Raw genomic sequence first — 26,057 nt, forward strand, 5'->3', positions numbered from 1 at the left:
AAAAGAAACTCAGCTTTAGAAAAATTTATTCTTTTAACTTATTATTACTCCTTTTTTTTTCTTTCTATTTTTCAGAACTCCGCAGGATTTTGCCGATCTTTTCGGTCAAATGTTGCTTCTTGGAGATCATCGAAAGCACCGAAGTTCGTATATCGCAGAGGGTCTCGAAGGTCCCAAGGAATATCCGCCGGAAACTGTCCGTGTGACAAAAACCCGACCAGCTATTCTTTACTGTGAAAATCCACAATTTTCGCTTCTTCTCAATCGCAGACAAGTTTTAAACGTTGTACCGCCTGAAAGACGAAAAAAGATGGGTGATATTTGCGAAGCGACTCAAATAAGGTCAGTTTTTAATTCAGAATTTTAATTTTTCTATCTGGAATTCATCAAATTGTCAGGGAATATTTTTTAAAGTCAGGAAATTTTTCGATAAAGTGCTTAATTTTTTTTATTGCGATATAAAATTGAATAGCAGCGATTATTTATTTATATAAGTATATTTATATTACTCTATTTTTAGTTTTGGTTTGATATTATTGTGTGTTTTCAACTCAAAATTTAACTGTTACATTTTTATTTTAAAATTGATTCTTTTCAGTTGAAAATTAATATTCTTGATTGAAAATAATTCAAAATCTTTTTTCTTTTTGGTTTGAATCTCAATTATTATCCTTTTTGTCAGAATTAATTTTTATCGGGATAAAAATTTAAGTACTTGGTTGATTATTTTTTACTGAAAAATTAACTATTCCAGTTGACATTTTAACTATTTTGTGTAATTTATTTTATTTCATTCAGATTTTCCAGTTTGGTTGAAAATGATTTTTTTTTATTGAAAATTTAACAACTAAATTTTTGGTTGGAAATTGATTTTTTTTTAAATTTGAAATTCATGTGATTTGTTGAGAATTCTGATTTTTTTAGTAGAAAATTCATCTTTTTGGTTGGAAATTCAACTATATTTGATTGAAAGTTGAACTTCTTTATTACAAAATCATTTTTTTTTGTTTATAGATTCATAATTTCGGATGAAAATTGGTCTCTTTGAAAAAAGAAGTATTTGCTTGAAAATTCATTCTTTTTGTTTTAAAATTAGTCTTTTTTTTATTTGAAAATGTATGTATGTTGTTGTAAATTTTTATTTTATAGTACAAAATTAATTTTCTTGGTTAACAATTCCACTATGATTGAAAGTGGACTACTTTATAGAAAATTGATTTTTTTGATTGAAGATCAATAACTTCAGTTGAAAATCTGTCTCTTCCTTTGAAAAATGGATCATATTGTTGTTGAAAATTCCTTTTTTTTTCAAATATAATATTTTGTTGTAATTGAAAATGTAACTATTCCATAATTGGTTAGAAAGTGATTTCTCTTAGTTGAAAATTTAACTATTTAGATGAAAAATCTTATTGTTTAGCACAAAATTAACCTTCGTGGCTGAAAATAAGCCCTTTTTCGTTCAAAATTTATAATTTCCAATTGAAAATTCGTCTCTTTTGATGAAAAAAGTAATTACTTTGTTTAAAGTTCGTCTTTCTTCCAGTAGAAAATTAATCTTGATTGAAAATTCAATTTTTTGGTTGAAAATTCAGCTATACATAGCTGAAAATTGAACTATCTTATTAAAAATTCAGTTTTTTTAGTTAAAGATCCACCATTTAAGTTAAAAATTCATCTCTTTGGTTGAAAATTAAATTTTTTGTTGTTCAAAATTAATCTTTGTAACTTAAAATTTTGCTTTTCTACTTCTGTTTACAAATTTGTGTTTATTAGTTAAAAATGCATGTATCTTGTTGAAAATTCGTCTTTTTCAGTAATAAATTAATCTTCTTGATTGAAAGTTGAACTGCTTTTTTTAAAATTAATTTTTTTAGTTCAACATTCATCATTTCAGTTGAAAATTCTTTTTTCTTTCAATCTGTAAAATAAATTATTTTCATGAAAATTCGTTTTTTTTCAAATTAATATTTTTCGCTGGAAATTTATCTATTTGATTGAACATTTTTTTTAATGAAAATTAATCTTCTTGGTTGAAAATAGGGCATTTTTTGGTTAAGGATTCCTAATTTCAGTAGAAAATTAATCTTTTTCGTTGGAAATGAGGCATTTTTTGATTAAAAATTTATCATTTCAGTTTAAATTTGTCTCTTTTGATGAAAAACGTAATTATATATTTAAAATTCGTCTTTCGAAGTATGACATTAATCTTTTTGGTTGAAAATTCATCTTTTTGTTCGAAAATTCAGCTATACTTAGTTGTGAGTTAAACTACTTTTTTTTTAAATTTATTTTTTTGTAGAAGATTCATAATTTAAGTTAAAAATTCATCTCTGGTGGAAAAATGAAGTATTTGGTTAAAAATTCATTTTTTTGTTGTTCAAAATTAATTTTTCTAACTTAAAATGTAACTTTTCTACTTCTGTTTAAAAATTAGTATTTTTTAGTTAAAAATGCATTATCTTCTTGAAAATTGATCTTTTTTGTAGGCAATTAATCTTCTTGGTTGTAAAATTAATTATTCTGTTAAAAATTAGATTTTTTTGTTTAATATTAATCTTTGTAGCTTAAAATTAAACTGTTTTGCTTTTATTTGAAAATTGGTCTTTCTTAGTCAATTAATCTTCTTGGTTCAAAATTCAACAATGCTTGATTGTGAGTTTAACTAATTTATTGAAATTATTGTTGTTCAAGATTCATAACTTCAGTTGAAAAATCGTTTTTTTGTTTTTAATTAATATTTTTCAGTAAAAATTTAAATATTCCATGTTTGGTTTTAAAGTGATCTCTTTTAGTTTAACGTTTAACTATTTAGTTCATGATCGCCTCTGGGCCCAGAAACCGGGAAATAACCGGGAATTTTCTGAGATCGGGAAATGATTGTGTATTTATTTCTTGACAGGGAATTTTACGAATTTTCAGAAGAAAAATTTGCCCAAATTTGATTTGAAAAGTTTTGTAAATAATTATAGTGTATAAAACTAAAACGTAACTAAAACTAAATCCGTTCAAAATTTGAGAATTTTCAGATTGTAACTGTTTGAATTCGAAAGTCTTAATACGAATTGAAATTAATATAATACCATTTATTCTGATAATTTTATTTTTAAGTAACAATTTTAATGATTCATACAATAAAATATTTTAATTCAAAGTTTTAGGTCTTCCTATATATTATTTTTTATATTAAATTGAATAAATACATTTATTACTATATTATTTTTATTAGTTTTCATAGCCATTAAAAACTTCACTGTTCATTTAAATCGAGTAAATTGAATAGAAATATATGTAAAAGTAAACAGTTTGAAACTGTTAAAAAATGGTTAAATTGTAAAATTTTGACGTATAAATAGCAATTGAACACTTGTCATTTGTAAACAAAATTTGAGTAATTTCAAGAGATATTTCGTAGTTTTGAAAAGATTGAAAATTAATTAAAAACTTGGAATATCTTCCAGTAATTGAAAAGAAGTGTTTTAATATTTTTGTTTAAGAATTCTAAATACATTTTAAAATTAACCGAATTTTTCCTACAACTTTTGGAAAATCCTGCAAATTAAAAAAAAATCCTTAAAATCTTCCAGCTTCTGTTTTGATCATTTTAGAAATCTTTTTAAATTTTCTATTTCAATAATTTTTTTAAATGAAAAATCATTTTCTTATTTCCTCTAATTTTTTCGAAAAATAATAAGTGTTCCTATTGTTATTTAGAAATTCAAATATTAAGGATTTTTTTTAATATTCAGGATTTTATAAAAGTTGTAGGAACTTTTTAAGTTTTTAAGGATGCTTAAACTATCTAAATGAAAATAATTTAATTTATAATTTAAAAACTGTTAAGTTAAAAAAAATTATTTGGAATTTAATCTGAATCTTTAAACTCTATAATTTATAAAAGTTCTAAATTTTGCAATTTATCTGCATTTCATTAAAAAAATTTCAATTGAAAAGTGTTAGTACCTTCCATTTCATACGTTTACATTTAATTTGTTGTTTATTGCTTTAAATGGAAAAATTTTTAGAATAGAGTTAGATTTTGTAAATTTCATTGGCCGTAAAAAATGTTTGGGAACCGGGAAATGACTCGGATTTTTTTCTTTGATTAAAACGGCCACCCTAAAATTTGTAGGGAAAAACTGTCCAACTTTGACTTCAATCGTTTTTAAATAATTAGTTAAATTGTTATCTTTTTTAATTATGATATCAGTCATTTTAGAATGCGCAATTTAAAATTCTTTTACTTTAAAAATTTACCATTTTTGATTTTAATTTTTAATCTTACGTTTTATTGTAAAGATTTTTTAAATACAGTTTAAAAAACTTAAACCTTAAAAATTCGAAGCCTTTAAAATCGAAGATTTTTGATGAAAAATATTGTTGATCAACTGTGAATACAAATTGTTGAGGGATTTTTTTAATTGAACTGTACTTTAAGTTTTAAAAAGTAAATAATAATTTATTTTACTAGACGATTCGGAAGATTTTAACGTTAAAAATTAATCCGTTTCGATTGGAATGATTTATTAGTTTAACAAATGCAAACGTCCGATTAAAACCTTATAAACTATTTTTAATTTTAAAATAACTTCAAAATAATATATTAATATTTATAAATATCTGACTGGTCATTTAAAATCAGTAATTATAAATTGAATATTAAAAACTAAAAAACAACTAAACTTTGAATGTTACAATTGTAATTGTTTTATTTAAAATTTTTAATTTTGAAGTTAAATTATTGCTTGGATTGAAGATAAAAAACTTTTAAAAAAGCTTTTTTCATTGAAGTTTCAACAATTTAGTTGAAAATTCATATTTTCGGATTGAAAATTTAACAGTTTTGTTTAAAATTTAATTTACATTTAAAATAAACATTTTGGTTGAAAATTCACCTATTTGGTTAAAAATTAAAAAAAAATTTAAATTAAAATTTAACTATTTCCAATTAGCTTTTCTGTTGAAAATTTATATTCCCTGGTTGAAAATTTAATTATTTAAAGCTTTAATGAAACATTAATCCATTAGTTCTCCTTAATTTAAATTTATTTTTTGAATTATAATTTTACAACTTAAAATAAAAACCTTCCAACTTCCTTCTCAACCGCTTTTTAAATAATTAGTTCAATCGTTATATTTTTCAATGGTGGTATTTAGTTTAGAATGTGTAATTCGAAAATATTTAATTTAAAGATTTTGAAAATGCAAATTTAAAAACTTAAACAGTTAAAAATTAGAATCATTTAAAATCGAAGATTTTTGATAAAAAAAAAACATTTTTTGTTGATTGCCTGTATATATAAATTAATTCAAGATTTTTAGAAGTGAATTGTACTTTAATGATTTAAAAGTAGAATAATAATTTTACAAGATTCGGAATCCGTCCAGAATGGTAGAATTTTCAAGTTTTAACTTTACAAATTAAACTGTTTTAATTGGAAAGTATTATTAGTTAAACAAATGCAAACTGCCAATTAAAATTTTATAACCTATTTTTAATCTTAAAATAACTTCAAAATAATATATTCATAATTAAAGGCTTTTATGCAATTTCAAATATTTTAGTCTAAAATATTCCATTTTTAAACCCTTCTATATGAAATTTTTTAATTAAGAAAAAGAGCATTTACTTAATATTTGGACATATCTGAATTATTATTTAAAATCAGTAACTTTTAATTAAATATTCAAAGCTTAACAAATGACTAACCTTCAAACGTTACAATTTTAATTGTTCTATTTTAAAAAAAGTTAATTTTTAAGTCAAATTGTTCAATTTTGAATTATAAATAATATTTCTACACCTATTCTTGTAAGAAAATTGTTTAGTAATTTGGCTATTCGTACCAAAATTTTGGTGAAAGTAGCATATAATAGCATATGATTTTTAAAGTTCATTGCTTGCTTCTTTAATTTAGAAAATTGAAAATTCTATCGTGGATTTATATTTTCGGAATTTAATCTGAATCTTTGAACTCTATAATTTATAAAAGTTCTACAATTTTTAGTTTATCAGCATTTCATTAAAAAAATTTCAATTGAAAAGTGTTAGTACCTTCCATTTCATACATGTAAATTTAATTTGTTGTTCATTGTTTATTACTTTAAATGGAAAAATGCCATCCTGATTTAATTGGAAATTCGTCTTTTTGGCAGAAAATTAATCTTCTTGGTTGAAAAGGAGGCATTTTTTGGTTAAAGATTTATCATTTCTAGTAGAAAATTAATCTTCTTACCTGAAATTTCATTTTTTCACGGTTGAAGATTCATCATTTCAGTAGAAAATTTATTTATTTGGTTGAAAAATCAACTGTTTTATTGAAAATTAGTTTTTTAATTTGGTTCAAGATAAATATTTTTAACTGAAAGTTTTATTTGAAAATTCAACTATAATTGGTTGAAAGTTGAATGACTTTGTTAAAAATTCCATTTTTACTATAACTAAAATGTTATTTTAAAAAAATTGTTCCCATATTTTCGTGAAAAGAAACCCTGTTTCCCCTCTTTTGAGTGAATTTTGAGCTATGAAGTTTGAAATTTATAGGGATTGTTTTTAAATTCGAAAATTTTTTTTTTGATCACTCTAATATATATTTAATTAAGCGATACAATAGAAGAAGAGACGCGTTAAAAAACTATATTCAACAAATTTTCAGAATTGTGGATACATCAAGTAAAGAAGCAAATAAAAATCGAGCTTGGTATCGGACAATTGATTCTGCAAACCCCGATAATCAATCTCCAGTCAATGTTCAATTTCCTAAGTCTAAATGGGATAGTGAGGAAGAAGGTGAAATTACGGATGAGACGGATTCGCAAGGATATTCTGCAGTTGTGGAGGAAATGCCTGCTAAGGATTCTCCCAAAGATTCTCCTAAGAATTCTCCCAAGAATTCTCCCGAGGATTTTCCCAAAAATTCTCCCGAAGATTCTCCCATGCAAGTCGAAACTGGTGAGACAATTTTTGACTTGTTTCTATTAGTTTATAAATTAATTTTGTAATTTTATCTAGATTTTTATGTATATAGTTGAGATTTTATATCAAAAGGAGCATCCATAAATTACATAGTATTAATATTGTAGTTTGAAATTTAAATATTCAAAGTATCAGTTTAATTCTGCTATTAAATAATTCAAATTTTCATAATAAAAGCCTTGGCAGTGACCGGGGATTTAATTTAAAAATGGAAATTTATTCTGATCACAGTAAAATTCCAGTTTTTATTATTTTAATAATTTTTTCGAATTTAGAAAATAATTTTTATCTTTATCTACTGTCGCAAATTTTTTAGATTATCTTGGTTTACTCTATTTGAATCAGAATTTATTATAGAATGTTTATTATTTTCCATTGTAAAAAAAAATTTTTCTTTGAGATTTTTTCGCTGACTTAAGTTTGAACAGGGGATTTTTGAATTTATAATTTTAATTGGAAATTTATCTCTGGTTGAAAACGCAACTACTTTGTTGAAAATCAATTTTTTTTTAACTAAGAATTTAATTACTCTAGTAAAAAAACAAAGTATTTTGCTGAAAATCTGTTATTTTGTTGTTGTTCAGAATTAGATTTTTAACAATTTTTAACATTAGAAATTAAACTACCAAAACTTTCTTACTTTATTAAAAAATCGCATTTTTTGTTTAAAATTAAGTCTGTTAAAATGGAATCTTTTTGTCGTTAAATTAAACTATTTCAGTTGAAGATTCATCATTTTATATGAAAATTCATCAGTTTGGTGAAAATTTGTCTTTTTTAATTGAAAATTCAACTATTTCGTTGAAAGTTTACGTATCCTTTAAAAAAAATGTATTTTTTTTGTGTAGAAAATTATCTTTTTCTTTGAGGGTTGATCCTCTTGTTTAGAAATGTTTCATTTTGATAAAAAATTTAAGTATTCCAGTTAAATATTTATCATTTTAGTTAAAAATGAATTTTTTAGGTTGCAAATAAAATTATTTGATTAAAAACTCAACTTTCTGATCCAAAAATTAATTTTTATGGGTTGAATCTTCATCGTTTTAATTAAAAATTAATTTCTTCAGTTGAAAAATGAGCCGTTTGATTGAAAACTTGTTTTTTATTTTGATGTTTTTTGGTTGACAATTTTATTTTAATGAAAATGTAACTATTATTCCAGTTAAATATTCCATAATTTTAGTTGAAAATTGTTCTCTTTGGTTGAACATACATTTTTTGACTAAAAATTTAATTATTCCAGTTAAATACTTACAATTTTATTTGAAAATTCATCGCTTTGTTTGAAAATGTAACTATTTTGTTTAAGTTAATTTTTTTTGTGGAAAGTAATTTTTTTAACTGAAAAATTAACTTATTCTAATTGAAAATTCCATAGCTGTAGTTGAAAATTCATCTGTTTTATTAAGAATTAGTTTTTTAAGTTAAAATTTAATTATTTAAAATTTGGTTGACAATTTATTATTCTTTTTTCTTTTTTGGTAAAAATTAATTTTTGTTTGTTTGAAAATTCAACTATTACAGTTGACTATTCATTTTTTTTTTTAGTTGAAAACACTTATGTTTGGTTAAAAAATTATTTTTTGAACTTAAAATGTTAATATTCCATTTTCGTTGAAACTTATCATTTTTTTAGTTTAAATTTCAACTATTTGGTTGACGATTTGTCTTCTTTAATTAAAAATTCAATTATTGCGTTACAAATCATGTATTTAGTTGAAAAAATTTTTTTGGCACAAAGTTAATCTTTTTATTTGAAAATAAATCTTCTTGTTTACAAATTCATCTTTTTGGTTGAAAATATAACTATTGCAGTTAAAGATTTATAATTTTATTTGAATATTGAACCATTTTTTTGAAAATCCTTTTTTTTTTGTTGAAAATTAATTTTTCTTTTGAAAATTTAACTATTCCATTTTTGGTCGAAAATTGATCTTTTCTAGTCCAAAATGCCACAATTTTGGATACAAATTTTTCTTTTTTAATTGAAAATTTAACTATTTAGTTAAAATTTTACGTATTCTATTAAAAAATCGATGTTTTTATGTGTAGAAAATTATCTTTTTCTTTAAAGGCTGATCCTCTTATTTATAAATTCTTCTTTTCGATGAAAAATTCAAGTAATCCAGTTAAATATTTATCATTTTAGTTAAGAATTCATTTTTAGGTTGTAAATAAAATTATTTGATTAAAAGTTCAACTTTCTGATTAAAAAATTAATTTTTTTGATCTTCATCATTTTAATTAAAAATTAATTTCTTTGGTTGAAAAATGAATCTTTTTAGTCAAAAATTCAATTATTCCAGTTAAATATTTACAATTTTGTTTGAAAATTCGTCGCTTTGTTTGAAAATGTTTTTTTTTTTAAGTTAATTTTTTTGTTGAAAGTAATTTTTTTAACTGAAAAATTAATTTATTCTGATTAAAGATTACATAGCTGTAGCTGACAATTTATCTGTTTTTAAGTAAAAATTAATTTTTGGTTTGTTTGAAAATACAACTATTTCAGTTGGCCATTTATTTTTTAGTGGAAAACTCTCATGTTTGGTTTAAAATTATGTTTTTAATTAAAAATGTTAATATTCTATTTTGGGATGAAAATTATTACTTTTTTAGTTAAAAATTTAACTATTTGTTTAAAGATTTGCCTTCTTTAATTAAAAATTTAATTATTATGTTGAAAATTCATGTATTTTGTTGAATTTTTTTTCAGAAAATCAATCTTTTTATTTTAAAATTAATCTTCTTGTTTAAAAACCCTAATATAATGCATTGATATTATTAATCCTAATATTATTAATTTTTGTATTTGCAGATTCATAATTTTTAGTTCAAAATTCACTTTTTTGGTTAAAAATTTAACTATTTTGTTAAAAATTTGTTGTTTTTTTTTTGTTGTTAAAAATTTAACTAGTCCATTACTTGTAAAAAATTGATAGTTTTTATCTAAAAATTAGACTTTTCGGTTGAAACTTCGTTTTTTTTATAGAAAATTAATCCTCCTGGTTCAAAATTCAATTATTGGGCTGAAACTTTATGTGCTTTGTTGAAAATTCATCTTTTTTGATAGAAATTTAATCTTTTTGGTTAAAAGTTTGAATTCAAATTAATTTTTGCTAATACAAATGTAAGTATTGCATTCTTGATCGAAAATTGATATTTTATAATTTAGAAATGCAAAGTTTAGTTTGAAAATTGATGTCATTCATTGAAAATGCGTCTTTTTTAGTAGAAAATTAATCTTCTTAGTTGCAAATTTAACTATTCGGTCAAAAATTTATGAATTTTGTTGAATATTTATTATTATTCATTCCAATTTAACCACTTGAAGTTTATTTTACGCTTATGCCAGTGGTTCAATTTAAACATTAGTTTTTAAAAAATATGAAATAGTTATGTACAAATAAAAATTCAAATTTTCGAAATTACGCAATATTGTTTGAGATTTTCAACTTTAATAGTCTTAAATTCGAAAGTTTCAAACGGGCTTTTAAACAATTTTAAGTTCAAAGTGCTTAAAAATGTAAGCCATTTTAATTGTAAATTGGTTTAAATTCCATATTTAAAAATTGTAAAAGTTTTTATTTTACTTAACATTTTTAATTCACGGCTTGAAAAAGTAAACGATTTCCTGATTAAAGTTTTCAAATTAAAGTTTTTTATATGTTCTACCCAATTTTCTTTTCAACAATGTTTGAAAAATAAAAACTTGAATTTTGTTATTTGTTCAATATTTTCACAATTTTAAAAGCTTCAAGGCAATAAAAAATTTTATTACGATTTTTAAAAAGATTTCAAAACATTTTTAAAGATTCTCAAAAATTATCAAAACAGAATTCGGAATATTATAAGGAAATTTTTTTTTTAATTAAGCAGGGTTCTTTGAAAAATTGTAACAAATTTGGAATAATTTTATATTTAAAAGATATTTAGTACCAAGAAAAGATTTTCAGTTTAAATAGAAAACAGTGGAATTTAAGAAAAAAAAGATGAGTTTTCAATTTAAAAAATGAATTTTAAACCAAGCAGATTAATTTTCTACCAGAAAATATGAACTTTACATAATTTGCATCGATTTTAAACTAAATATTTTGAACAATTCATGTGATGTTACTCCAAATTTTTTTTGAATAGTTAAATTTTTTTTTCATATTTAAACATTTTTCACTAAATAATTTAATTTTTAAACTAAAAAATATCAATTTTTAACAAAAAAAAAATTGAAAGTTAAATTTTGTTGGGAAGAATTAATTTTCAATTGAAAAAAAGGTTTTTTTCTATAAAATAGTTGAATGTTTAATCCGAGAATATGAATTTTCAATAAAAAAATTAATTCGCAACTAATAAATTGATTGTTGAACGATATAGTTCAATTTCAAGTTGGAAAATTAATTATTAACAACGAAAAAACTAATTTTGAATTAAAATTATGATCTTTTCCCAAAAAGTTGAATTTTCATTCTAGAGTTGCATTTTTAACTAAAAATTATGAAATTTCTACGAAAAGAGATGAATTTTCAATGAAATATATGATATTTTACCAAAAAAAAATTCATTTGCAACCAATAAGATTAATTTTCTAGCAAAAAAATACGAATTGTCCACAAATTAATTCAATTTTGAACCAAAAACTGGATAACCTGGAACTGTCAGAGCATTTTTTTGAGAGCGTGCTTAAAATTTTTGAATTATAATATAATACTAAATAAAAAGATTTTCTTTTTTGTGAAAGTAGCTTTATATTACTGGATTTAACTTTTTTTTTAATTGCTTGTTTTTTTTTACCATTTTTTAAATTGAAAATTTAACTATTAAGTTGAACATTTATCATTTTTCATTCATAACAGTAGCTTTTTACTGATGGATGTGTATCTGAAAATCTTTTTCTCTCTACTAAAAAATCTTTCTGAGTTGAAAAATGATCTTTTATTAAAAAGTCATCGTTTTTGGTTGAAAATTCAACTAGCTACTTTGTTTAAAATTGAACTACTTCGTTAAAAATTAACTTTAGCTGGAAATTTAGCTATTTAATTTTTGGCTAGAAAACAATTATTTGAGTTAAAAATTCATGTATATTTTTGAAAATTGGTAATTTTAGTAGTTGAAAATTCATCTTTTGGCTTGAAAATTTAACAAATTCGTGGAAATTTTGATCTCGCTCGACTGGAAAATCTTTCTTAGTTGAAAATTCACCTCTGGCTGAAAAATTGGCTTTTTTGGTTGAATTCAACTGCTTTTTATTTGAAATAATAATTTTTGATGGTTGAAATATCAACTGTTATTATATTTTACCGCTCAGAATTCATCTATCTTTGTTAAAAATTCAACTACTTGTTTAAAAGAAAATTTTATCTGTTCGGTCTAAAATTTAACTATGTTCAAGTTGAAAATGTAAATATTTTGTTGTTAATTAAATTTTGAACTGAAAATTGAATTAATTTAGTTGAATATTCAATCATTTCAGTCGGTAATTCGTCCAAAATATAAACTAAAAATTAATCAAATCAATTTTGGACTAACATCACATCCATGTTTCAAACTGGTTCCTTGAAAATTTACCTTTTTTGTCAAAAAATTAATCTTTTTGGTTAAAAATTCCACTATTTCGTTAAAAATGCATCTATGTTGTTGAAAATTCAATATTTTTACTAGAAATGTTAGAAATTTGAAACGTATTAAATTGAATTTAATATAGTACCCAAATTAATTTTACTCAAAAGAGTATATTTCCAAAATATTATTGTGTTAAACATGAATTGAATTTTAAATAAAAAATAGAATAAAAATTAGTTTTAATTGTTATTCAAATGTATAGATGTTACGAACAAATTAAAAAAACAGTTATTAAAATTTAACATAAGATTGGTAATTTTTTACACGTTCAAATATTTAAGATGACAGAAAAAAACAGTTTTTTTTCTAATTTTCAACGGTAAAAGTTGAATTATAAAAAATTGTGATAGTTGATATTCTAAATAAGAAAATTTGTGAATTTTAAATAAAAAACATATTTGAATTGATCCAAAAAGGGCGAATTTCCAACAAAAAAGTTCAACCTTCAAATGAAGCGTATTCATTTTAAACCAAATAGTTACCGTTTTTACCAGAAAGATGAGCTTTCTCAAAAAAAGTGGAATTTTTAACCAAAAAGATTAATTTTCTATCAAAAAGTGGGATTTTTTAACAAATCACATAAATTTTCAACAAAATATTTTTAAAAATAGATGTGTTGTTAGTCTAAATTTTATTTAATTAATTTTTAATATAATTGATATAATTTAATATATATATATTCTTATTCGACCCCCCCATAAATAATAGTTGTATTTTTAAACTAAAATAGTTAAATTTGCAACTGAAAAATGGCGTGGTTACATTTTCATTCAATATAATTAATTTTCAATAAAGAAACGAATTTTCTACCAAATCGTTGAATTTTATGCAAAACAGTTGAATTTTCAACGAAAAAATTAATTTTTAGCTAATCAGTTGAATTTTTTAAGAACGTAGTTATTATATCAGTTTAGAAAATTACTTTTAACCCAAAATTATGAATCATCAACTTAAATAAATATTCAACAAAAAATGAAAAGTTTATATTTATAAAGAAAAGTATTTGCAATTAATATAAAAAACAGTTGTATGTAACTAACAGAAACGAATTCTAATCAAATACTTGAATTCTCGACTAGGACAGATAAATTTTCAACCAAAAGGATTATTTTGCTTAAAGAAAAAATCAATTTTTTCAACAAATCACATAAATTTTCAACTAAATAGCTTGAAAAATGTAATTTGATGTTATTTTAAAATTTATTTTATTAATTTTAAGTTTCTATTTTTTGGTTTCTAACCAAATTTACTGAATGGTTGAATTTTAAACAAAAAAATATCAATTTTTAACAAGAATATAGTAGTTAAACTTTTATTTGAAATAATTAATTTAAAATTTTAAAAAAATACAGAAAAAATTTTCTACAAAATTATTGAATTTTCAAGACAAATTTTCTATAAAACAGTTAAATTTTGAACAAAAAAGTTAAATTTCAATCAAACAGTTGAATTTTATATAGTAGTTATTGTTAATATCTCAGTTTAAAAAATTACTTCACCGCAAACAAAAAAATGAATTTTCATTTAAGAGAATTTATTTTTGATACAAAAAAATTATTTTTCCACTTAACAATTAAATGTTCTACCAATATTTGAATATATGTGATGAATAAATGAATAATTAATGTGACGCTAGTCCAAAATTAACTAGATTAATTTTCAGTTAAAATTTTTTTAGTTTAAAAAAAAAAGTTTACTGAATTGTTTAATTTTTAAATTAAAATAGATCAATTTTTCAAACAAAAAAATCAGCTTTTAAGAAGTCAGTTCAACAATCAATCAAGGAATTGAATTTTCAACCTGAAAGATGAATTTTCAACGAAAAATATATTAGTTGATGTTTCAAACAAAATATTTAAATTCAATAGGAAAAGTTGGGTTCAACAAAAACAAAAAAAGTAGACGAATTTAAAAAAAAAATACATGCTTGAATCCCCACCTAAAACAGTTTAATTTTTAAAGAAGCAGTTGCATTTTTAACCAAAAAAGGTGAAGATTCTACAGAAAAGAATGAATTTAAAAAAAAAAATTTTGTAGTCAAGAAAACAAATTTTCAAAAAAATTGTTGAATTTTCAAGCCCAAAAGATGAATTTTCAACGATTAAGTTAAATTTTGAACGAGGAAGATTTTCTACCAGAAAAGTCGCATTTTCAACAAATCACATGCATTTTCAGATAATTAGCTTGAAAAATGGATGTGATGGTAGTTCAAATTTTAATTGATTAATTTTTAGTATATATGTTTTTCTTTTCTAAAAAAATTTTACTACATAGTTAATTGCTAAACTAAAAAAGATGCATTTTTTTAATCAAAAAATGGAATAGTTAAATTTTAGTTTAGGAGAATTAATTTTTAATTAAAAAACACAAACTAATTTCCTACCCAATAGTTGAGTTTTCTACTAAACTGTTGAATTTTTAGTTCAAAAAGAAGAAATTCCTACAAAGATTTGTATTTTTATCCCGAGAATATGAATTTTCAACAAAAAATTTAATTTTCAACCAATCTTATTGTTTATGAATATCTCAATTTAAATATTAGTTTCTAACAAAAAAAAAAGTTTTCCATTCAAGACGTTGATTTTTCAATCTGAAAAAAGCGCTTTTCAACAAAAATTTAATGGTTAACATTAAAAATATATATTTTTTCATTTAAAATTAAAAGCAGTTGGGTATGACGAACAAAGATGAATTTTGAACAGAATACTTGAATCCTCAACTAAAATTTATTAATTTTCCACCAAAAAAGGTGAAATTTCTACAGAAAGAGATGAATTTTCAATTCAGAAATATGAATTTTCAAGAAAAAAAGTTATTTATCAACCAATCAGTTTAATTTTTGATATTTTAGTTAAAAAATTACTTTTTAACAAACAAAAAATCGGATTTTTAATGTAGGCGTTAAATTTTTAACCTCAAAGGCTGAATTAAAAAAAAAAAAACAGTTGGCTTTAACGAACAAAAACGAATTTTAAAGAAAATAATTGAAGCCTCAATTAAAACAGGTTAATTTTCCAACATAAAGTTGCATTTGTAACGAAGAAAGGTGATATTTCTACACAGAGAGATGAATTTTTAAACCCAAAATATGAATTTTTAAACAAAATAGTTAAATTGTTAACTCGAAAATAAGAATTTTCAAGAAAAACGTTAATTTAACCAATAAGCTTAATTTTTAATATCTTAGTTAAAAAATTACTTTTTAACAAACAAACAAAAACTAATTTTCAATCAAAAAGTTTAATTTTCAACGTAAAATCATGAATTTAAATAAAAAATATTTAAATTAATTTTCCACTAAAAAGTTGCATTTTTAACTAAAAAAGGTAAATTTTCAAGTAAAAAAAAATGTTTAACAAAATAATTAAATTTTTAACAACAGAAAAAATTTGTTATTCAAAGAAAAAAGAAAATCCATTCGAATTATTGAATTCTTACGTCAAAAATATCAATTTACAAACAAACAATTGAATTTTCAACTAACAAGTAAGACTTTTGAACGAAATTTTTCATTTTTAAAAAAATATTTCAAGTTTGAACCAAGTAATAAAATTGTTATAAAAAAAAAGGATTTTTAACCGAAATTTGTGAGCATTAAAGTGGAAAAACGAAAAAAAAAGAGAAAAATAGGAAAAAGACTGTGAAGCCTACGATAAATAAATAGGAATTTTGATCATTTTTAGACCAAACAAAAAGCTTTTAAATAAACATTTTAATTCATTTTTAACACTTTTGAACTATTAGGCAAGAAAACTGAAAATTTTGGCTAAAAAATAAAGTAAATTTTTCATTTCACACTATTTTGACACTATTTTTTTCAAATCTGTTGCACTATTTACATAATTTATGTCTCTGAAGTGAGTCAGAGGCCTGACTGCGATGTTTATTTTAATTTTTTTTTTAATTTTCCCGGGCTTTGACTTCCTCTCGATTTTCGATATATCGACAATCTTCGATATATGCACATAAAGATGATAATATATCAAATTCATATAAAATTTGACTTTTTTATATTTATTAATTGACTGGATTTACAAAATAATAATAATTTACTCATTATTGTTTCCAATTTGTCATGTGGACAAGCAAATTTTGCCAATAGAATTTGTTTTTTTCAAACGTAATTCGCAATATCGCCACCAGGGGGACTGTAATCGAACTCTTCGAAACGCAATCAAATGCCGAAGAATCTTTGTTTGGTCTGCTCTGCAGAAAGCGTGTTGCGACTCGTGTTTTGAGTGAAAAAGTTGAAATATAATATCGAATGAATTTTTAAAAGTAATATTTATCCACACAATGGAATCAACAAAAATAATAATGCCCAGTGACAAAGTGCTGGATATGTTACTAAAATTACAAAGAAATATTCAAGAACGTGAGTACCTGGAACCCGGTTGTTGTATTCTGTATTGTTTTGACTAATGTGTATATGATTTATGCGCCGTTTGAAGAAATATCCAACTTTAATGAATTACTGATAATATCAAAAACGGAATTCGTTTAATCTCTTCCTACATTTTTATTAAATAACCCTTAATAAATAAAAAGAAATTTTGTGTTTTGTAAAAGTGCCGAAAAGAATGGACATTTATTATTTGTCGGTTTCTTCCTTTTTTGGATAAATTGAAAGCAAGATTTTTTTATACAAGGGTACCAAAATGAAAGTGTTTTGAGTAATTTTCGCGAGAAAAAAGGTCCAAGATGTCCGAATTTTCACAGTAATGCCACGTTGACTTGACGCGTTTGTCATTTTTTTTAGATTTTTGTCAATCGAAAATTTGTTTATCTTCATTTTATTTATTTTATCAATAATCAAAAATAAATGTGAAGAATTGAGTGTGATATTTGGATTTAAAGGGAATTATGTTTATAATATATTCTATTTAATAGAGATATTTTTTTATTTTAAACTAGAAAAATATACGGAATAGTTCAATTTTAAATTAAAAGGGATTTAAAAAAATTTCTAGATAACAAGTATTTTCAAATAGTATTTCAGTATAAAATATTCCGTACATAAATTTTACAAAATAAGTTTAATAGTTTAAAAAAAATGTACTTGAATATTAAATAATTAAATTAAAGAATTTGCGGTCACTGTTTTTTTTTTTTTTATTATTATTATTTTTTTTTTTTAAACAAAAAGTAGGTTATTATCTATTAGACGATAGAATTTTACGTTTTGATAATATTTTTAAAGGTAACCTTAATGTGTACATGAACTAATTAAACAGTAAATAATACGGTAAGGCCAGATTGAGACACTAGAGTAAAGTGGTCTATGAGTCCCTTTCGCACTCATGGAAATGACTGGTACGATTTTGGCATTATTACAGTAAATAATTATGTTAGATGATAAATTTTCTAGCTCGTGAAAACAAAAAATTTATCGACACAAATGTTTGTTTAGTTTGTTGATATGCAAAGACATTAAATTCTTTAGTTTATTTTAGAAATTCTAGAAGGAGATAAGATTTTATTGCTCTGGGAATGACGAAACTACTGGTTTCGTAAAATTAGAGTGAAATAATGTTTTCAAATCATTTTACAATCTCAGGGTGGCCGCTGGACCGGGAAATGACAGTGAGTTGATTTTTTTTTTACACCGGGAAATAAACAAATTTTAAAAAATCTCCAACTTTGATTTTAAATATTTTTTTTTTCTTAATTTAATGATTTTTAAAGTGCACTTTTAAAGATTAAATAATTAAAAATTAGAAAGGTTTGAAATCGAAGATTTTTGATAAAAAAATATTTCAGTTGATCAACTCTGAATATAAATTTATTATTTTTAAAATTGAACTGTGCTTTTATATTTAAAAAGTGAGTAATTTTGTATTTGAGTAAATTTTTTACAAGATTCGGAATCAGTTTAGAGTTTTAGAATTTCCAGATTTTAACGTTAAAAAATAAACTGTTTTAATTGGAAAGTTTTGTTAGTTAAACAAATGTAAATGCCCGATTGAAACTTTATGAACTGTTTTTAATTTTGAAATAACTTCAAATAATATACTCATAATTAAAGGCTTTTATCAAATTTTAAATATTATTTCAGTCTAAAATATTCCATTTTTAAACCATTCAATTGCAATTTTTTAATTAAGAAAAAGAACAATTTTATTACTTAATATTTAGAAATATCTGACTGTTAATTTAAAATCAGTAATTGTAAATTAAATATTCAAAACGAAACAAAAACACAAAAGATTAAACGTCACTATTTTAATTGTTCTATTTAAAAAAATTATTTTAAAGTTTTTAATTAATTTTTTTTATTAATTAATTATTAATAATTGTTGAATTTTGATATATAAATAACAATTGAACACCTATTATAATTAGAAAAATTCAAGTAAGTTGAAGAGATATTTAGAAATTTTGAAATAATAAAATAATAAAGAACATTTTCTTGGAAAATTAATAATGATTTTTTATTTTGAAAAATTAATTTTAAGAGAATATTCAAAAAGATTGTTAGAAGTTTTGAAAATATTTCAAAAATAAATAGTTGAATCTTAAACCAATACAGATTAATCTGAAAATAAGAAAGATGAGTTTTCAACAAAAAATGTTAATTTTCAACAAAAAATGTAATAGTTGACGTAACGAAAAAAAGTTAATTTTTATTTTGAAAAAAAAATTCAGAAGCTTTTTAAGAATTATGAAAGACTTCAGAAGAATAAAAAAAAAACATTTCCTAGAAAAATTGCAAATGATTATTTAGAAAAATTAATTTTAAGACAATATTTTAAAAGATTTAGAAAGATTTACAAAATTATCAAAAATGAATGTAAGATTATAAGACAATTTCTTTATTTTGGCAGGAAATTAAAAAAATTTTTAGGGAAACTTCTAATCATTTTAAAGGATGTTTAGAAGTTCAATAAAAATTTCAAAAATAATTTAAAATTTGAAATAACTGTTAAACAACATGTAGGTGTTTTAATATTTTGAAATAAAATTTAGAATCTTTTTAAGGACTTTTAAACAATTTGAAATAAAAATAATTCAACTTTCAATTTAAGAAGTCTTCTCAGTTTATAAAAAATGTAATCGTTTAATTTTTAAGCTTTCTAACTGAAAATTTCCTAAAGTGGTATAATTTTGCGATTTTTGAATTCATTTGACTTTATAATTTATAAAAGTTTAAAATTTATGTTAATGTTTATAACTTAAAATTGCTTAAAATGGTATAATTTAAATTTGGTTGATTCATCGATTGATTCTTCAATTTAGTTTTAAATTTTGTAAATTTCATTGACCGAAAAAAATGTTTGAAAACCGGAAAATGACTTGCATTTTTTTTCTTGAATAAAACAAAATATAGATTTTTTTCGATTTCGAACAAAAATTTAGAAGCTCTTTAAGAATTATGAAAGGGTTCAGAAGAAGTATAAACCCTTCCTAGGAAAATTAAAAATGATTTTTTATTTTGGAAAATTAATTTTAAGAAAATATTTAAAGAGATTTAGTCAGATTCACAAAATTATGAAAAATGATTGTCGAACATTTTAAGGAAATCTTTTTAATTTGGAAGGAAGTAAAAATAATTAGGAACAATTTTAATCATGTTTAAAGATGTTTAAAAGTTCTAAACAAATATAAAAAAAATTTGAAAAAATGTAAAACAACGTGTAGATGTTTCAAAATCTGGAAACAAAATTTCGAAGCATTTTAAGGATTTTAAAACTGTTAAAAATAAAAATAACTTAACTTTTAATTCAAGAAGTGTTCTCAGTTAAAAATAAAATGTAGTTCAATTTTTAATTTTTTTTCAACTTTAAAATGCTTAAAATGACATAATTTTGAAAATGTTGGAATTCGTTTGACTTTATAATTTATAAAAATTTATAATTTGGGAGTTTATATAATTAAATTAAAATTGTTCAGTTGAGGGGAATTTTCAACAAAAAAGTTAAGTTTTCAACCAAAAAGATGAATTTTCAACACAAAAGATTAATTTGCTACAAAAAAATTTAAATTTTCAAACAAAAAAATTGTTTAATTTGTTGAATTTTCAAAAAAAAAAAAAAATGGAAAATCTTGAAAACTTGGAATTGTCAAGGAATTTTTTTTCTAAGTCCAGTATCAAACAAAATGTTGGAATTTTCAATCAAGGATTTGAAGTGAAACCAGAAAGGAAGAATTTAAACAAAATAAGCGAATCCTAAGCCAATCAAGATTTTTCATTAAATTAAGAAAAAAAATATAAAAAACGTTCAATTTTCAATAAAAAAAAAGTGTTTTCTACGCAACACTTTTATTTTCAAACCAAATTTTTGAATGTTTAACCAATTATTTTTTAATTCATATTTTAAACTGAAAATGTAAATATTATATTTTAGGTGCAAAAATGATTGTCTAAGTTGAAAATTTGTACTTTTTTATAGAAAATTTTACTAAAAAATTGTCCTATTTATCTTATACAATTTAAAAAGATATTTTTTTCGATAAATTAAAATTCTTTTTGGAAAATTCATTTTTTTGGTTGTTGAAAATGTAAGTATTTCAGTTAAACATTTATCATTTTTCGTTGAAAATTCATCTTTTTGGTTGAAAATAAAACTAAATATTAATTGAATCCCTAACAACTGAAAAAAAAAACAATATTTATAATAAATTTGCGAAATTTATTGAATATTTCAAGACTCTTTAAAAAAATTCTAAATATTTTAATGGCTCAAGATTATTCTTTTCGGATTTGAGTGGGGGATAATTTTAGAAACTACACTGAATAATTTGGCACTGTTCTCATGTCCGAAAGCAACCGGAAGTGGGTATATTTTGAACTTTAGATGTGTGTTTCTTTTTAAAAAATTACATTTTTTGAAATTACAACTTCAAAAATGCTATGTTTGACCCGATCCATATGTAACTGAATACCTACCACAAGGGTTCTTCATGCGGTGACCGATATATAATTATATATAATAATATACCACATCGTAGCTCCTATGTTTCCGCTCGCTTTTCGCGTGTCATTTGCCCGGCAACTTTTCATTTCATGTTAATGTAACAGTTTATTATAATACGTCAATTTAATGCCTCATAAAACTTTCAATTATAAAAAAAAGGAAAAATGATAAATAATGTAAAATTATAAAAATGTTTTATCGTTAATTGTCAAGCTATTAATTTTGCACTTTAGATTAAAATAATTTAATTTTGAAAATCATGATACTAAATTTAAAAATCATTATTTTTAATGATTAGTTTCAAGATCCCAATTTCAGAATTCTTCAATTTTTATACGAAGTTTGGAATTTTTTCATTTTTAACGCTCATTTATTATTTTGAAATTTTCCAATTAAAAAGCATTTAGTTTTTTTAGGTTTTTAGAATAATTAAACTTTAAAGGTTCACAATATCAAAAGATTCTTCAATAAAATTTTGAACGGTGAAAATAACAGTGCTTTTTTTGTAGAAACAACACTTTTTAGTAAAAAAAATCTATCCAATAATATATTTATCATATTAAAAATTTATATAATTATAATTTTGAATGTGCAATGGTAAAACGGTTTCATCTTTAAGGCCATAAAACTAATTTTTGTTTTTCCTTCAAAAGCTTAAATTCGAAAATCTTTGGTTTACAGTTTCTTAATTTTTCGAGCATATTAAAATTTAGTCATTTTAGATGTAAATATATAGCAATTTCAAATTGAAAACCTTAGCTTATTTCAAACATTGGAATCAGATTATAGCAATTTTAAAATTGTCCGCTTTTTTGTTGTTGAAGATTTGGAAAAATAAATAATTAAAAATTGAAGGATATTTGATTAGAAAATTTCGAGAATAAATAATGATTTTAAATGAAGTATTAAAAATTACACCATTTGAAATTAAATAATTAAAAATCGTAATATTTAAAATCAAAATCGAACAAAATTAAACTATCTGGAATGGATACCTAATTAATTGAATAATTTCCTTATTTTTGAATTGTTGCAATTTTAGAGAATTGTTAAATATTCAGTTAAAAAATTTAATTTTGTTAGAAAAAAGGAAACTTTCAATCAAGCAGTTAAATTTTCAAGCAAAAGAGATGAATTTTTAAACAAATAGTTAAATTTGTAACTAAAAAGATAAATGTTTCGCCAAAAAGTTTAATTTCTATCAAAAAGGACAGATTTTCTCCAATAAAATACTTTTGAATTTTTAACCAAAAAAGTAAGTTTTGACAAAAAGCGGAATAGTTAAATTTTCAGTTAAAAAAATTGATTTTCAACCAACAACAAATTGAAATACATCAAAATTTGTAGTTTAACTTTGATCTAAAAAAATTATTTTTTAAATAAAATGATGAATCTTTCAACAAAATTATTTTCGAACCAAATAGTAGAATTTACAACTAACAAAATGAATTTTTGACCAAGAAGAATTTTCTAATAAAAATAGTACAATTATTAACAAAATAAATACATTTTTATCTAAAATGATGAATCTTCGATCAAACATAAATTTGTAACCAAACAGTAGTATGTTTATAACAAATAAATAAATCAATGTTTAACCAAGAAGATCAATTTTCAACCATAAATGTTGAATTTTTACCTAAGAAGGATCAATTTTATTCCGAAAATTCAATAGTTACATTTTCAGTTTGAAATAATTTATTTTCATACAAAGAAAAGTTCAATAAAATAATTAAGTTTTTAACAAAAAATATCAATTTTGTCCTTAAAAATACGAATTTCAAGCAGAATAGATAAATTTTAACCGAATAATTGAATTTTCAACTACAAAAGATCAAATTTCAACCAAAAATTGAATAGCTAAATTTTCAGTCAAAATTTCGGTTAAAAAAAGCGGTATAAAAAAAATCATTTTCAATCAAAACGATGATTTTGATCCACAGAAAAATTGAATTTTTAATAAAAAAAAAAGTTTCTACCAAAAATGGAAAAATGGAATAGTTAAATGTTCAGTTAAAAAAAAAAGTTTGTTTAAAAAAAATCGAAATACAACAAAATATTGCACTATTTTATTTAAAATTCATTCAATTTTTTTGCAGAGACTTATTTTTTGTCAAACAATTCATACTTTGATCTTGAAAAGTAAACTAGAATCTTTTTTGGATGAGAATTCAACTATTAAAAAAAAATTGAAGTAAAAATTCATCTGTTTTCAGAGAAACTTCATCTTTTTTGGATAAAGATGCAACTATTTGCTAGAGATTTCAACAATTTTGTTAAAAAGTTATCCTTTTTGGTTAAAAACTCGTCTTTTGGATTGAAAATTCCATTTTTTCGGAGAAAATGATTTCCTTTTTAAAAATTAATGTTTTTATCATGCAAAGTCAACTGCATTTTTTTAAACAGAAAACTCAACTATTTTTTGCAAATTTATCTTTTTTATTTAAAGTTCATATGTTTTAGTAGAAATTTCATTTTTTGTAATGAAAATGAAACTTTTTGGTTAAAAAATATTTTTCTTTGCTTGAATATTCAAATATTTTGTTTCAAATATTTGGTTGAATCACTTTGTTGAACAATTTTTTTTTAATTTCTATTTTTAGTTGAAAATTGATCTCTTTAGCTGAAAATGAATTACATTGTTGAATATTTTTTTTTTATTAAAGGCTTATATCTGATTGAAAATTGAACTGTTTAGTGGAGAAGCCTTTTTTTGGTTTAAGATTAATTTTTTACCTGAAAATGTAACTTCCATTTTTTTAAGATTGGTCTTTTTTACTTGAAAATTCTCATGTTTTGGTAAAAAAAATAATCTTCTTTGTTTAAAATTTCACTTTTGTTAGGTAAAAATCGTTAAAATGCATCACTTTCGTGGAAAATTAATTTTTGGTTGAAAAAATATAATTTTTGTAGAGAAAATTCGTTTATTGGCTTGAAGGTTCAACAATTTTGATAAACTTTTATTTCTTTCGTGAGTGAAAAATCTTAATTAGTTGAAAATGCGTCTTTTTTATTGGGAATTTGTCTTTTTAATTTAAAAATTCAATTATTTTGTTGAAAATTCAAGTGTTATGATAAATAGATATTTTCAATTGTAGAAAAGACATTGTTTGTTTATAATAAATTTATAAATTTACAATTTAAAATTTTTATCCGAAATACTGTTTTTTTTTTCGTTTATAAAAGATTCTATGTTTAATATTTTATGAGATTAAAATGCTGGTATTTGAATATTAATGATTAAGGATTTTGAAAATTAAGTTCTCGGACATCCTGCTTAATTCTAATAACAATAACTAGCAGAACATTTCTGGATACTAAAAATTACGTACAGTAATCAGGGTGGATGCTGGACCGGGAAACCGGGAATTTTTTGAGACCTGGGAAAACCGGGAAATGACAGTGCATTTTTTTTTACCGGGAATTTTACAAATTTGTAGAAGAAAAATCTGTCCACTTTCGATTTCAACAGTTTTTAAATAATTAATTGGAATTTTTATGTTTTTCAATTATGCTATTATTTAGCTTACAATGCGTAATTCAAAATTAGTTTACTTTAAAAATTTTCCATTTAAAATTTTTATTTCTAAGCTTACATTTGTAATTTTTATTTAATAAATAAATAAATTTTTTGTAATTTATCTGTACTTTAAGTAATAAAAAGTGAACAAAAATGATTTTAAATCAGTTTAAAATTTAAGAATGTTCAGATTTTAACGTTAAAACTTAAACGGTTTCAATTAGAAAGTCTTTGTCATTAAACAAATGTGAACGTGTGACTGAAAGTTTATAAACTATTTTCAACTTAAAAATAACTTCATAATCATATATCATTAATTAAATATTTTTTGTTATATAAAAAATATTGTTTTAGTCCAAAATATCCAATTTTTAACCCATTGAATTTGGAATTTTTAATTAAAAAAAAAAATTATTGAATTTCTAATTTAAGAAGTTTTCAGTTAAACAATTTTCAGTTTTTCAATATTTGATGTTTCTAGCTTAAAATTCCTTAAAATTAAACAATTTAAAAAATTTTTAAGTTCATTGATTAATTTTTTAATTTAGAGCATTTATTTATTTCGTCAATTAAAACGGCCACCCTGAAATTATAATTTATTATTGAAAGTTTATTATTTTCCATTATGAGAAAAACCTTTTGCAATTTTTTTCTCTGTAAGATTTTTTTCACTGATTTAAATTTGATACTCGAATTGATGATATTTCAAATATACAGAGACAATCATTTTCTCATTTTTTCCAAAAAATGTATTTATCACGTTCATAATTCACATTCATAATTTTAATTTAAAGTTTATATATTGTTGAAAATGTAACTACTTTGTTGAAAAACAATTTTTTTGACTAGCAATTCAACTATTCCAGTAGAAAATTGAACTATTTTGCTGAAAATCATTTTTTTTTACGAAGGATTAGATTTTTAACAGAAAAATTAACCATGCTATTTTTGGATGAAAATGTATATTTTTTAGGTGAAAATTCAACGACTTGGTTGAAAATTAATATTTTTTATTTAGAAATTAAACTAGTTG

At 22.1% G+C, this 26,057-nt stretch overlaps 1 protein-coding gene across 1 annotated transcript in view; it reads left to right on the forward strand.

Moving 5' to 3' along the window:
* The window catches only part of LOC117182015 (serine/arginine repetitive matrix protein 2-like), a 112,788-nt gene that overhangs the window by 31,494 nt on the left and 55,237 nt on the right, over positions 1-26,057 (forward strand). The window contains exons 6-7 of the mRNA XM_033375033.1: positions 76-342; positions 6,657-6,952. Coding sequence (XP_033230924.1) covers positions 76-342; positions 6,657-6,952 — 563 coding nt within the window. The remainder of the gene's footprint in view (positions 1-75; positions 343-6,656; positions 6,953-26,057) is intronic.

This window comes from Belonocnema kinseyi, chromosome 10 (assembly GCF_010883055.1).
Source record: "Belonocnema kinseyi isolate 2016_QV_RU_SX_M_011 chromosome 10, B_treatae_v1, whole genome shotgun sequence".
Classification (NCBI taxonomy): Eukaryota; Metazoa; Arthropoda; class Insecta; order Hymenoptera; family Cynipidae; genus Belonocnema; species Belonocnema kinseyi.